The 16,181-nt window shown below is 40.7% G+C and overlaps 1 protein-coding gene across 1 annotated transcript in view; it reads left to right on the top strand.

The window, feature by feature from the left end:
* LOC126260494 (proton-coupled amino acid transporter-like protein pathetic) overlaps nt 1-16,181 on the top strand; it is a 112,605-nt gene that overhangs the window by 82,190 nt on the left and 14,234 nt on the right. The window contains exon 4 of the mRNA XM_049957823.1: nt 15,111-15,241. Coding sequence (XP_049813780.1) covers nt 15,111-15,241 — 131 coding nt within the window. The remainder of the gene's footprint in view (nt 1-15,110; nt 15,242-16,181) is intronic.

The following is a 16,181-nucleotide window of genomic DNA, read 5'->3' as shown; positions in this document are numbered from 1 at the left end:
TGGCAAAACGTGTATGGCTGAAGACAAACGAATTTGTGTTTTAGATGAGAAGGACCCGGTCTCCAAAATTATTTAGTTGCAAACGCGGGAGGAACAGTAAAAAGCTGAGTTACAACTACTCAAGATCATTGTTCGATAAGACGAGCCGAATTTTCTCGGTCTGTTTCACAAAGCGGAAACGCCATGTGTCTAGGGAAAGTGTCTAACAAAGGGCGATTTCCGGAGGAAACACCTGCTGTTCTTTTCCTTGTTGCCTTTGCTGTTCTGTTTTACTTTATTTGAAGACGAATAAAGAGTTATCATGTAGAAATGGTACATAGTAACTGAAGACTTTTCGCGCATTATAAGTCTCTGTAGCAGAGATCCCACTATTACCATAGATTTGGACCCTGAGCGTAACAGCACATGTAGGATGACAGTATGTCGCATTATTGCACGCCACCATTCCTCTGATACTCAAGAACAAGGCGAGAAGGCTCATAGAGATGGCAGCAGACTATTATTTAGGAAGAGTGGTTTCCCTCTATAACGTCAGACAATTTCTACGATGGTTCATTCACCAACGTCACGGCCTTTTACTTTTTTAATCTTTTTTCGATTGACCTGCGCCTCGATCTCTGTTAACTTCGATAATGACTACACGATGAATTCTAGGAGCTATATAGTAACCAAAATGTCAGTATCGGTTGCATAGTAGAACTGATTTAAAATTTACAGTTTATTATACAGAACTGGTATCGGGCCTCATGCTCATGTACAGAGGCACAATAAAAAAGACAAATAATAATTTAAAAAGATACATAGTTACATACCTAATTAACTTGGTCAACAGTTCTGTACAGTTTCTTGATGGAGAATGCTTACACGGGTTAAAGTTGTTTTAATACAAACTGTTCCTACCGGAATATTTTTAGCATTCCTGTCTACGACAAGATACACATAAAATTATTAAACAGGTCATAAACACAAGCATTACAACAGCAAAATAATGTGTAGTACGACTGTAGTTAACCAGACAGCGCGTAACCTGGTCCATTGTATAGCATATTATAGTTACGATCAGCTGTGCAGTACCGTTACATTACAGGATATGAAGAAATGATTTTCATATTTGTGATAACTCATAAAGTTTTGTTTCCTCATTCATTTACATCAGTGCGTGCACCATTAATGAGATGGATAATGTCTAGTCGAATGCCATTTCTCTCCATGTTGTGCAAATTTATGTACGTGTATATACATATAAATAGCGATAATAATAAGGGTACATAAATAAAGAGATTACTAGAAATCAGTTATTTCCCATTAATGCTCAAATTTAGGATTTTTATAGTTTCTCTTCTTTGAGTCCGTTTTAACGTGAATTTACTTCCTTGTAGTAGAGATCTACACACTCCTGTTAGGTGCTTCTTCTTCCGACGCCGCAAAATTTATTCTTCTTGACCGTGTAGGTAATGTAATCATCATTTATCGGACTTCTTCCATATATATATATATATATATATATATATATATATATATATATATATATATATATATATATGTGTATATGCAAGCTGCATTCGTGACATGACATTTACATATTGCGCGGAAGATAACTGTATAGCTTCTTGGTTTTGTTCCAATAATAATTATTATTCAGACAATACAAATGGCTACCACACACATCTTACAAAAACTACGTCTTCTGCGCTCGAGAACTAAAGACAGAGTCTCTCTATTAATTGACAAAAAAAGAAAGGAGTTTTTTTATCATTTGTTATTCGCCTTCCGGCGTGGCAAAATATATCTTTATCGACGCTTACAGCGGCCGAGCTAATAATTATTATCATTGGTTTTAAATTTTTGTCATAGCTTGTTGAGGCTTTTCCTTATGTACTTATACAATGTGCTACTCAAGATCTCCACGGTGACATATTCAAATGCATTGCGAGTATATGTCTTGAAGTCCTGTAGGTTCCTAACCTTGGTTCGTTACACCAGGTCCTTTACAAAACCCCACAAGAGATCGTGGCGGCCATCGAATTGGACCATCTCGTCCAGTCCACCTTTCCAGAAATATTTTACTAGGTTCTCAGATTCAATTTGGCGTCAAAATTGTGTCATCTGGAGGGTAAAAAAAAGGGTTCTCACTTGTTGAAAATCGTTTGTTAATATCTCGTATAGTTTTAAGGTTATTTAAGTCTTAAATTGTAAGGATAATTTACGGACATCCCGTATCCTCGCATGAACATGAACATACCAATACGATCAAAACTTTCTCGTAGAGATGGGAATGAGTCACGTTCTACATTAAACACGCAACAGTGAGTGCCCCATATATTCCAGGTTTTCCTCCTTCCTCGTTTTCGCAACCACAGTTCAAAACTAATCCTGTTTGCAACTGACGAACCGAAAATAACATGTGACTGTGTTTCGATCTGTCTTCAGTCGTTCTCCAACCGTGCACGGGGTGGGAGTGACATGGCAACAGTATCTCCCCAACTGCCCTTGACCTTCCCCATACTGTCCTGCCATTCACTGGTCTGGAAGATACCCTGAGGCACTAAAGAGTGACGAAAAATACTACTTCAATAGAGTAATGTCAGGTTTACGTCTTTTGTACGCACAACTCTGCTCAAGCCGAGCTGCTTTACGCCCAATAACTTCACAATTTTTTTATCTAGTCCTCTGTATTTACGAGTACTCAAGTCTTAAACGCGAGGAGCAATACTGCTTCGAGAAAGAGACTGATCAACAGTAAACGTGCTCCCCCAGATTGTTCGTTCTTGTATTTAGTGCTGGTTCTGGAAATAGGTGGTGTCCGTTAGTGACTAGGTCAGTGTGAGAAAGAGATAAAGAATAAATCCAGTTGTAATTGGAAGGCACCAAGAAAACGCTGAAGCGGATGTCATCACAGACGACGAACATTGGCAACGCCATTAATTTATCAGTCACAAAGCGAGTAGTGTCAAAGTGAAGTACGTACGTCTGTCTGGTTGTGCATTGGCCTGTTAGCCGTACAGAGCGCTGGGATCAGCACCTCCCGTGAGATGAGCGTCTCCAGCGCCTCTAAATATAGCGCCCTATTACGCCAAGTCTGGCCACCGTCGCCAAAGTGGAAGATTGCGGGCCAGCCGTTGTGTGGAAGAGGCGCGCTGGCGAATGCAGAGCTCGCGCGCGGCCTTCTTTGTGGTCGCCGGAAGCAACGACAATGCGATCGCCAATGTAAATGGCCACGTGCCGCCACCAGACTGCCACGGGGCGGCCCTCTCGTGACCTCGACTCTGAAGCGAAGCATGCTCGAGCCATGCGGCAGTGATCCCTGCTCGAGCCACTTTCTCATCTCTCCAATTCATTCCTTATTTCTTTAACATCGGTTGCTGTCCCCGCTTTTTAAGAACATACACTGTACACAGTACGACAACGGAAATTCTGTCGAAATGAAGAGAGTTAACGAGCACTTGCAGGGGGTGGACAAAAACACGTAAAAATGGAAAAAGCTTGCCCAAAACGGCGTAGGAAAACCTCTGACATTCAAAACACTTCCAGTCATCTAGGAATTGATAAAAACAGTTCCTGTGCGCTTTCAGAGGTGTCTTATACCACTCTACCTGCAAAGTAGTGGCAAGTGTTCAGGTAACGATGATGGAGATGAACAGCTATCGCGCACCCTTCTCTCCAACGTATACCATAAAGACTCAAAGACTGAATAACATTGAGATCTGGTGACTCTGGTGACCATGGGAGACGCGACATTTCATCCACTTGTTCACATAACCAGCTGTGAACAAGGGTTATGTCACTTTGAAACACAGCACTGCCATGGGGAACTGTACCGTGGGATGGACCTAATCAGCCGAAATGGTCACATAATGCTTGGCGGTAATGGTTCCTTGCAGAGTACGCATGGTACCAGTGGACTACCACAATATGGCATCCCAAATCATCACTGAACCCCCACCTTCTTTCACTCTTGTGACGTAAACTTGGACAGAAGTTAGAAACAGTGTGCAACAAGATTGACTTTCTCCCATTGCTCCATAGTCCAGATTTTATGGCTTCGCCACCATGTTTTCTTGTTACGGGATTTGCATCACTCGTGTGTTTTTGAAATGCCGTCTTTCCCTGTAATTCCCTGCTTATGGAACTCCCTTCCTGTTGTATTGATGCTGCCAGGGTCTAATTCTACAAGGACTTTTGTAGCTGTTGTCCTCTTATGTTCCGTCACAATCCTCTTTAATGACAATCTGTTACGATCACTCAACAGACACTTCCTCCGTGTTGTGACTTAGCGGATGATGTTTTTCCACTTTCCTTCAAAAATGGTTCAAATGGCTCTGAGCACTATGGGACTTAACATCTGTAGTCAGCAGTCACCTAGAACTTAGAACTACTTAAACCTAACTAACCTAAGGACATCACACACATCCATGCCCGAGGCAGGATTCGAACCTGCGACCGTAGCGGTCACGCGGTTCCAGACTGAAGCGCCTAAAACCGCACGGCCACACCGGCCAGCTGCACTTTCCTTATATGCGATATAAATCTTCGAGATGCTTTCCTCCGTTACGGAAGCACTCACCATATGAGCACCAGCAATTTATTCATGTTCGAATTCACTTAGGCCTAGCTCTGATCTAATGCACTTGCAGCTACATAGAACACTGGTCTGACGCCGACTGACACAACGTATTCAGAACACTGCACAGGCACCGTTCGCAGTAAAATACAAAATGTCACCTGCAAAATAACTTCCGTGAGACAAGAAATAAAATATTGGAATGGTTGAAGTGAATGTCTTAAAGCTGAACCTTTATATTACTTTTCGGTATTGTTGCTATTCATATTTAAGCATTTATCGTATCTCTTAACAAGAGATTGCAGCTAGCCTGCCACAACGTCTTGCTGTTATTTGTCGGATGCAAACCGTTGGGATTTGGGAGCCATGCTACTTTGTCATGAGTTTCAGCAGGTGGATGTCTCCTGGAGCCAGGTGGACGACGAGGCGGATGTTCAGACACGTCCCACTTGAATGACACTACAATTCCGGTGTTCGCCGAGCTGTTTTTGACCGACAGTCAACTTTTAATATCAATATGAGCATTTTTGTTTCAACTCTTAAAACAAACACCATCATTAACTTAGTCACCTTCGTTCAGTACATTCCATTCGTAAAGAACAGAACATCCGTGGCACATGTCAACAATTACTACCGGTTTTCCTGTTTGCTGCGGAAGATGGGCGTGCAAACTAACATAAAATTCAAAAGTTTGGAGATTTTTTTTGTCACTAGAATCAGTATTACCGAAAGGATTTGACATTTGGTGGGTGTTCAGTCGTAATGCCCATTCTGAACGGCCAGTGTAGACGAATTATTGGCAATGTGAGTTTTTCGCTTCCACGACTCTAAGGCGTCCTCGTACGTAGTTTGTAAACCGCAGAAGTCATCTCCCGTATCCCGTTACACACCCTTTTCCTGGAATGACGCAGACTACGATTTTTACGGTGACGGCGTTCGGATTGACGTCGCTATCTGGCAGCTGATACCGCTATGGCCGTAATCACTGGCTGTCAATCAGGACGCCAGATCGAAGCAATCTCCAACTAATTTGCCTACACTTTACCCATGAGACATCGTGTTTCGTGTCTTGTAGCGATACAGCTTCAACCATTGATTAATAACACAAATAACACAAAACAATCTGTGGTAGATTTTTGTGAAGTGGAAGGTAAATGCCACGAGTCCCTACAAAAGTGATTTCGCTTGTCAGGTGCGTATTATATCACAGTTTACGAAGAATTTTATTTCTCATAAGACTGATGTGGTCGAATAAGTTCTTTATCACATAATTAACTCTTACCGACAATTAAAAATTATGCTGTGTGCTCTCTATTTTTCCACTAAACTGAACATTGCTTGAATTTAATACCAAATAATACAATGTCGTAATACGAGTTCCTAGCTGCATTATTTTTATACCGCTTGATTACTCAGCTTAGCTCTATCTTCAGTTTTATTGGTAACAACATTTTCTTTTTTGTAAGGAGCAAAAGTAGACTACTAATAGAAAACGAAATAAGATTTTCATAAAACTGTCCCGTAAAAAAATTATCTAGAATTATTTAAAAACTTCAACAGAGGTTTTTGTAGCAGCAAAGTGAACAAGCGAATGTTCGATAAAACTTTTAGCAGTGCCAGTTTAGACGTACGAGTACTTCCAAAGATACGTAAGCCTATCTAGAGAACCACGTAATTACGAATTGTACGTGAGGGACTACCCACCCTCTGCCTGTAGGATCTCTTCACCTCCTCTACCAACTGTTTACTTAGACGTCGTTTGGATACCTGCGCTTCAACACAAAGGCAGTAAAAGAATTTTTTAAACAACATACAGTGCATTGATCGATGCGTAAATCCTGAAAAGACAAGGAGTAGGGTTTGTTATAGGACGATCAGATCCACATATTGAGCTTATATTGAGACAGGTGTGTCAAAAGAGAGATTGGCCTCTGAAGTATGATCCATGATAGTAGTGTAACAATAATGGCTGCAGCCACAGGACGACCATATGCTTGCCATGTCTATATCCGACCAGAGATAGATTTATCCACAAGGAATAAGAAAAAGGTCCGGCTACCACTTTCAAAAAGCAGTTACAATTGTTAACAACTGACACAAAGTTAGGCTCCACACTGTGCGAGTCAACGCACCCGATAGCGACGGCGCTAGCATGACGTAGCTGGTAGCAATCAGAGCAGCGGGAGCTAAAAATACAAAAGCGATCGCGACCTCGCTGTCACCCCCCCCCCCCCCCCCCCCAGGCAGGTGACAAGGGAGTGCAGCTCGCGATCCGCAATTGGCCGTCCTTGGTGGGTACTTGAGCCACTTGAAGCCGTCGCGGGGGATGTTGACCATTACCGCAATGGGCCACATCCACGCGATCCCTGCCTGACGCCGTGGCCAGCCTTCGGGACTCGTTTGCAGCTTCGTGGGAAGAGCCTCGCCGCATTGCGCAAGTCTATCACGCACTCATCTCATCAAAGCGTCCCGTAACATACACGGTAATAAAAGCTGGATAAGTGCCGTGTATCCGAGAAGTTCTTGTACCACTAGGTCAAACCAGTATATTCTTGCCAGTTGGTTATCGAGTGCAATCACTCGCAGAAGTCCAATTTGGGCTGTAATTATTGTATGGCAGCGAAACTTGGTAGATATTTTAATGCGATAATGCGGATCTGACCTACGCTGGGAAAACTGTAGTCCCAATTATAGAAATGTTTCCATTGACGTATGAAGAAAAGTACAAACAAGTGACAAAGGCATAAGGTTGATTTTGTTATTAGGTAACCAGTGCTTGCACAGTTTGCCCAATACGAGCACCAGAGACGTCGACGAGATGGTGTACAGCGCCAGATTTGCACCTGGTGGCTAAAATTGGAACTAATTTTTTTCCAGCGTAAATCGGTCTCGCATTAACACACTAGCACATCTGCCAAATTTGTTTGCCACACGATAATTACAGCTCACTCTGGACCTCTGTGAGGAGATGCACTACAGTGATAACTACCCAGCATAATGGAGTAATAAAAACCATGTACTGTATCCATAGAGCAAATATCTCTGGAGTGAGCACTCACATGCGCAGAACAGATTTTGTGTTGTCAACATACATTGCCGGCTTGGTCACGTGATCTCGGGACGTCGTGTGTTTGTTCGTATAGCGCCCTGTATATTTAGAATGTCACTACATCCCTAGTACAGACGGATTCTTTTCATACGTGTCGTGGATTATTTATATATGTTGCGCAGACATTTTAACAGTAACCATTTGATACCGGGAATAAACCAGCTACGTAACTTTTAAGGGCAAGTGATATTACATTCAGCTTCTTTGCGATAGGTGTCATAGTTCAGATGCACTCGATTTTTGGTAGTTTTTGGTATGATACCGCACTTTATAGTATTACAGAGCCTGAAGTACATTTTTGCAGTGATAGTCTTCCAAAACGACTTGACAGTACGTTAGTACTTTCGCAAGTGTCCGAAAAACACCGAATTTACCACACATTAGCGATTATATCCCTGCTAATTCGCCCTTTTTTCTTGTATTTCTGCGTATTTATTTTCTCGTTTTTGCGACCTAAAGCACAATTTTTCTTACTGGTGGCACTTTGAGGTATTTATTAAACGCGTTTTAAGTACTTGCTCCCAGTTCATTAAATAAATAGCAGACGGAGTAATCTATATACATAATTGACAAGTCGCTGATAAATGCATGGAGGATAGTATTTACTGAAACAACTAACCTTTCCCTTTCCTGTTCCACTAGCAAATTTACGAGAGGAAGCGATTGTTTGTAAGCCTTTGTACGAGCCGTAATATCTATTATATGGTCATAAAATCGTAGAAAAATAGGTCTACAGAATCAAGTCTTAATTATAATGCGTCTCGAAATTTTTAAACGTATACAGTGTCTCTTACTAAAATGAAAACTATAATTAGAGCTATATGGAATGTACCCATAAAAAGTTACTATCCCTCCTTTCATATATTTTTCTTTGCATCCGTGGCAACAACGTAATTCACCATCGCTATTACACAATCAACAAACGGTGAAACACAACAAAAACTCTTGGTATTATAAACTTAAAGCGCTGCAGAAAGCACACAGGCACAGCGAAGTCCCGAGATCACGTGACAATCCTGGTTTAATGTTGACAACATGCGCAGAACGCAATGCTCACTCCAGAGATATTTACTCTATGACTGTATCCTGCGATTCTGTATGTCCACTACCATGCTTTCCACAGAGATCTATGCCTTCCGTGTCTTTTTCGACATCTTGTGGATGGTGTTATGAGTTTCGATTCGAAAGGTTTCCACAACACTTTTGCTCAGTTCTTCACAAGTCTTGCCAACGGTGAGCCACATGGCACTTGATTATTCTCCATAATGAGTCGGCCGGCGTGGTGAGGTCAAGACTTCATGGTGGTCGTTTCACTGGCGCTGGAGATGCTGCTGAACTTTGCCCGATCCAGTAGTCTGGAAATTGTTCATCAAGAAGCTCCCGCAACTAAATAGCAAAGTGTGCTGGAGCTTCATCCCGCTGTAGACACACATCATTAGTGATTCCCATGTCTTCGAGCTGAAGTAATGAACTACGTTGGCGACTTGTGCAAATACAAATTTCTGTTCAAGTGTCCTTAAAAGAAATATGGTCCGAACAGGCATTGTGTTGACATGGGGCGTTTTTTTCCGGCTCTTGCACATAATAGGGATTTTCCTTAGATCAGAAAACCACACCCCTCCCAAGCAAACAGTGATACATCCCAAATTCGTCAGAAAATAACACTCTTGAGCGAGACTCGACATTTCGAAATTTGCAACCAAAGTTCGGCCCTCACTACCTTCCATTTTTAAATTTGTATCTACCGTAATCGTGCCTTGCTGGCCGCGATACTTGAAGTTCTGCTGCTCTTTTGTGAGTGGATTTCATAGGAAACTACTCAATAGATTGAGCGAAGGCGGCAAGTCGGGAGTGTGACTTCTAGAACATCCTGTAGATTGTAACGGGAGTTAACAGCGACATGGGAGAAGAAATTTCAGTTCAAAAGTAATTTTTGAGAACATTTCTCGTGGAGAAACAGCGGACTGTAGTAACACAGTTACACCAAAATCGCTGCTATTTGACAAAAAGAAACCCGCTTTCATAGCCAAGCTTGCTAACATGCGCTGCTTCGAATCATGGTGTTGGAACAAATGTACTTAGCCAGCAAGTTGAGGAGAGATGGTGTCTTGCAGTTCCTGATCATCAGACTGCCCATTAAAATCCAGATGTTATTTTCACATACACCAAAACGCTACACTCACCGGGACATAACACTCGTACTGTCTGAAGGCAGAAAGCCACTATGCGTGGCAAGGTTTCCAATTTGGAGGCTAAACTTGCCTGGGGTTCTGCCAGACAATAATGTGATACGACAGGAATATTCATAGCTTTTTAAATGTCTTAATAACTACTAAGACAGACAAATTCTGTTCACTAAACTCGAAAGAGAACTTCCTGGACATTCATTCCATGGGTTGATGTACAGAGGAAGAAGTGAACATATCTTTCCTTTATCTGTGACTGAGCTTTCTGCGCGCAAAAGCTCTTACACGGCTCGAAAGACTATTACAGTCATACATACCTCTACTGATATTATGTATATAAAAGGATATATGCACCCGCTACTTGTTTAATTCCGTCAAAACCTCTGCGAGGCTAAACTCTGTGAGTAAAGTTCAGCTGTAATGCTTACCTAGCCAGTGCGAATAATGACGGCAACAAAGTGAAAACTAGCAAACACTGTCACGAAATACATGGCAGTGGCTCTTTACTGAGAAGCTGTTTATTTTTTGTCGGGCTTAATATCTCATCGACAGCAACATCGCAGCAGATGAATCACTGGCTGAAGTGAAGAATCACATGCAGATATCACTAAAACCTTAAGTTACCAAGTTGCTAAATTTACTCCGATCTTTTCCAGCAAGAGTCAACTGGCTTAACCAAGTCTTTCAAGTATAGCAATATACTGGCACATTTAGATCCAACCGACACATATTAAAGAGAAGTCTACAGTATAAATAAATAACTGCTCTGAATTATCCGATGCCTCATCGAAAAAAATTGTTGGCTAGTCTGCAGACGTTTACCGTAACCCAGAGCGCGATCCATTGTCTAACAAATGTCTTTTATAGTGCTCGAACGCCCAATTACGAAATTATGATAAGTAAATGGTTTGCGCCTTTCACCCTCCCAACTTAAACAACACCGCTCTCGTGTCGTCCAGCTGTCTTACCAAACACGGTAGTGCGCTAGGGAGATTGCAAAATTCAGAATGCCGCTACAGACTTGTTTACATCTTGTTCTGGCAACGTAGCAGGCAGGTGTGGATTGGCAAACAATGCAGGGTCAGGTTTGCCGACCGAACGTGACGCCATAATGGTTCTTAGTTAACCGAGCACTAAGCGCTCCTAGGAATGACGCTGATGTTTTCATGCAAGAAGTTTAAAAAAAAAAAACTGGTACGGTCTTTCTGTCTCCCTTTGCACGAGGGGCTGGCGAAACAGGCTCCCGCCAACAATGCAGCCACAGAGGAAGCGCAAAAACTGATTAAAAAAAAAAAAAAAAAAGAGCGGTTTAAGATTTAAGTTACGGTTGAGAGACGCTGATCCAAAACTGAAATGACTTTGAAGATATTTACGACAATGCCAGTAACAGCATCATCTTGTGAATGCAGTAAGTATTCGTTGAAGCAGACTGTCAGATTTAGCTACATTGTCGATTGAATACGAGTTTGATACACAACTCCTAAGCTTAAGTCAGTGACTTAATCGGTGAGTTTTCTTCGCTTGAAGCAAGGAAACGCAAAATAAAATTATAAACACACACACACACACAAATAGTTCCTGGAAAGTGATATTTTCTCAACAGCTAATTTCAGCACCGCTCTTTTATAACTAAACAATATTGATAATTTATGAGGAGCAAATAAAATTTGTTCTTTATTATACGTCTTACTAAAACGGATGTTCATTAGCAGCCATAAACAGTAAGATTTTTTTGAGGAAGTTTATACAATTTGTGATTTCTTTACTACAATGATACATGTAATTTGGTGTGTGCAATATTTTTATCTACATACTTAATTTTAGTAATATTTTTCAGTAATGCTTCATTTCTAATTAACCTGCTTACAAAATTACTAAATTTGCAAAATCTGAGCAGAATATTGTTCCCGTGCCTAAGTTACGGTCTATGTACAATGTGTTGCGCTGAAGCTCGAAACATTTGTCCGTACCGTCTCGAATACAAGGATGAAATATTTTGGATAGATAAAATAATTCTTTTTACCATCTGAACTACCGCTGACGAACTTTTTAACAATTTGCTAGAGGAGACTGAAAAGAACACGAGTCGCCCGTCTTGTCGCGGCGGCTAGACAGGGCATATTTCGCAACAGGCAGTGGGAGATCCGAAAACCGTTATTGTTAGAACACGCTTCGTCTAATGGAGAAACGTAACGCCGTTCTTGCCAAGACATCAGCGCAAGTCCCAAACTTGGCTACACTTCACGCAAAGTTAGGAAATCACCAGCGTGACGGAATGGCGCATCTGGACATGTTCTAGAATCAGTGCCACGACACATTTACCACACAGTTTGAGCTAACTCGCAATTCATTTAACAGCTTAGTACTGATGACACATTGGTGGAACGAGGACCCAACCCAAGCAGCAGCTTGGGGTGCTAAGTAGATAAGAGGCGGTCAAGTCCAAGATTTGTACACAGGCAATATCATAATTAACAGGAAAGCTCAGAAGAAGTGACAACGGATGCAAATGTAATTGCTGACACGAACGTCGATCTCATACAGACTTGGAAAAAAATTTATTAGTCCCACGAGAATGAAGAAGTATTTTACCTAGGAGTCTAACAAGAACGGGAAGCACAAAGTTCCTTCACGATAATTTTTTCTGCATTGTCGTCCATGAAATAGATTTTAGGTTATTTGCACGTATATTAAGAGCTTCTGCTTTCTGTACGTTATTTATGATCTGCAGACGAGGGATGGTGGAAAACTAAAAGTCGTATGTACGGCTCTTGAGACTGCATTAAACGATGGTGATGAATGTGGCACCAGTGGGAAGGAACTGAAAGATGATGTTTTGATCTTTGCGCCAAATATTCCTGCTGGAAGTGCTCCACAAGCCTCGTTAGACCTGTCTTATTTTCCGTAAAGCAATTTGACATTTTTCTCAAGACTTTTGTAAGCTTACAAAACCTTTATCTGTACACAGTAGTGAGAGGAGATTTTTAAAACTCTAGTTGACAAAGACATGTCTTAGGTCAAGAATTTTTAAATATGATTGTGTAGAATGTCAACTGTAGCCACTGAAAATGGTACTTAGAAGTCAATAGGTTCATATTCTGTTTTGAGAGAATTTGTTAAGTTAAAGGCTAGCAAAAAATTCGGTATAGTGCGACTGTCACGACGAGCACCGCCTCGGTGCCAGGGAGTGCACGTGATGACCACATATTGTGGAGCAGTGCGCCATTCACACAGGCAGAGCGCTTCTTGGAATAAAGTGAACTGGTTAACACTACTAACAGTTGCTGGCAGAGAGGTATGACTTTGCCTCTGCTAACTCTTGGAAACTTGGCAGGGTCTGACTGCACGGCATGTCAACAGGGCTCCTGAGGCAACTGTTAGCAACTGAGGAAGAACTTGAGAAGACTACATTTTCCTTCTAGTCAGGTGCTGAAGGAAACTTCCATGCTTGTAACTGTACAAATCCAAATTCAGCCTTTGAAGATCCAGATTATTGGTGCTAGATACTGTATCTCAAGTCCTTGGTGGCTAAGTACTGTATCTCATGATACTGCTAGATACTGTATCTCAAGTCCTTTGGTGGCTGGTGTGCCTACGTCACTAAATTCCAAACTTCCATTATTTTTGGATAAATTGTCAGTTGAATCTAATCACTGAATGATGTGCTGAAAAACGTTCTTGATTCATCTCTGTCAAGATCTCCACAAAAACACAATGTAACTTGAATTTATGACATATGACAGTGGGAACTAGATCCTTGAAAGATATTGTCAATACTAAAATACTGCATAAGCTATGACTGAATGGTAATTTAGGGGTTAGTAAAAATTTATGATGGTGCAATCAGAACCTTCATAGCATATATACTATTATGCAAGTTACAGGAAAGATAGACATTTATCATACATGAATTAGCACCATGTGGTCTGGCACAAGCGTATAATTGCTATTTCACTTTTCATTTAAAGAAATAATTACAGTGTCCACCTCAGAAGCAATCAACATGTCTGATTATCATGTAGAGGACCTAGTTTTGATTTTTGGTTTTACAAGGGATTTTTTTTAAATAGAAGGACTGGAATGGACTGGATGCAATCATGAGGGTGAGAATCCACCTAAATAGGAAATAATAATATATCTAAAGGTCATAATGCTGACAATAGTTGAGAGACTAGTATACTGATCCCATACTTCTCCATACTGCATCCATTGAAGTTGTTGGCAGACAGTGATGGTGGTGAGTCTCCATTGTGTGGCCTTCAGGATTCAATGATGGAGTCAGTCAGTTAGTACACTGCCAGAAGTATGTTGCAGCCACATAGTTTTGCCTAGTTATGCAATGGAAACAGGCTGGAGGAAATCTGAGTGGAGTCATAGTCAAAGTTAGTCCCATACTGATCAGCAAGCATTGAAGACACTGTGGGAATCTCAATTCATTGCCCTGATTAAGCTCCTTCTTGAGATGGTTTATCATTACATTCCTCAGATCTTACATGATATCAAGTGCACATCTGTGTGAAATTGATACTTTGAAGCATGCTTGAGCACTTTATTGTGGTGTTTGTATTGTTACTGATGACCATAGTATGGAACAAAAGCATGATGAAACTCACTACTAGCACATGCCCATCCCTCTCAAATAGTACAAGGAGGGCTACCAACCATCCCTATACAAGGGATGGATCATAATTTACAGTGTTACATGTCCTCATTCTATTAGACTCTGTGGAAAGGTTTGATTTTCAACACGGGACATTGTTGCAAAAGGTTATGATCAGGCACTACCACTTTTCCCTTGCAATCCAAATTCTGCAATAGGAACTTTCTTTCACCTTCTGGAATGGGTTGAACTATCCCCAACTGAGTGCCACCAAGTTATCATTGGTTGACAACTTCAGCTAAAGAGGCATCATATTTCAAGAGTAGTTCCTCTGCACCATGAGGCTATTTGTAAAATTTTGGACTGTTTATGAGATGCAGATGTGAATGAAGGCAACAAATCGAGAATGGCCACTCACCTAATAAGAGGATGAGTTAAAAGGGATTTCATCAGAGATTCACCGGAAATGTGTCTCCTGATCAGTGTACTAGGACTTATCATCAGTCGAGCACTCGCAGTACATTCACTGTTTCCTCCAAAAGCAATATGTGGCCATTGTCTGAGAAGTTTGGCAATAAGGTATCAATTAAGTAAGTTACCTGAGACACACAATGCAGTAGGGGGCATTAATTGCTATCAACATAATTTTTGTCAATACATGCAGTACTGTCTAATCATATCCAACTTCTCTCTTTACAGGCAGGCAACCTGCGACCTATAATCACTGAATATGATTCCAAGAAGAGAGGCTGTCGAACAGAACTCGCAGACCTTGTTCTTAACAAGTAAGTAATGTGCTCATATGAAGTAAACTTAAAGAAACAGTCTTCATGTTTCAGAGTATAAAAAATGTAGTATGTTTGATCAAATGCAAAGATGTAAGTAAATATTACCATAGGATCTGGTAAAATACAGACTGTGTAAATACATCTCAAACTAACTGGTAGTGGTTGATCTATTAGTTTGGCTGACTCATAGAGAATTTAAAACAAATTTACTAAAGCATTAAAGGAAAAATGTGGTTTCAAGTCAAATAGAGTCACCTGAAGAGGGAGATGCTAGATACAGCATTGATAAGCTAGAATTTAAAAAAGCAATCAATGATATTTCAGTCACTCTAACTGAAAAACAGACTATAAAAAAAATGAAAACAAGGATGCTAGTTACCTACAGGCAACACATGGCAGGAGAGCTGAAAACAAAATTAATTATGTTACTGACAAAACATAACATATGTACTGAATTCCACTTTGTGTCATACGTGTGTCTGACCATACATGTAATTTACACATCTATCTTTATAAGCAATCAGTGTCTGCCACAACATGTTCTGAACTTGTTTTCATCAAGAACTCACACTCTATTAAGTTAGTGATTTTTTTCTCTCCTTTTAATAAATGTGTCTGATGTAATTCATCGAACTTCAACTAACTTGACGTGGCAGAAATTCATGTATTATCTGTTTCTAACTTCATTAAGATCTTGGAAGCTGGCTAAAAATAGATATCCATTACCCAAAGGATTAGAAAAGAATTCTCATCAGTAAGATTTTAATTCAGATAGTTGAGAATCCTAATTACATTTATGATTACAAGCTTCACATATTTGATGTAGGAATTGGTTGGTATCACAATCTCTCATAGTGTGATCTGTGTTTCCATGGGCACCAACTGTACAATATCCATCCTAGCTATTGTCCACTAACACTACTTTACATACTATTTG

The sequence above is a fragment of the Schistocerca nitens genome, chromosome 5 (assembly GCF_023898315.1).
Source record: "Schistocerca nitens isolate TAMUIC-IGC-003100 chromosome 5, iqSchNite1.1, whole genome shotgun sequence".
Classification (NCBI taxonomy): Eukaryota; Metazoa; Arthropoda; class Insecta; order Orthoptera; family Acrididae; genus Schistocerca; species Schistocerca nitens.
This window is presented reverse-complemented; position numbering and strand designations above follow the sequence as displayed.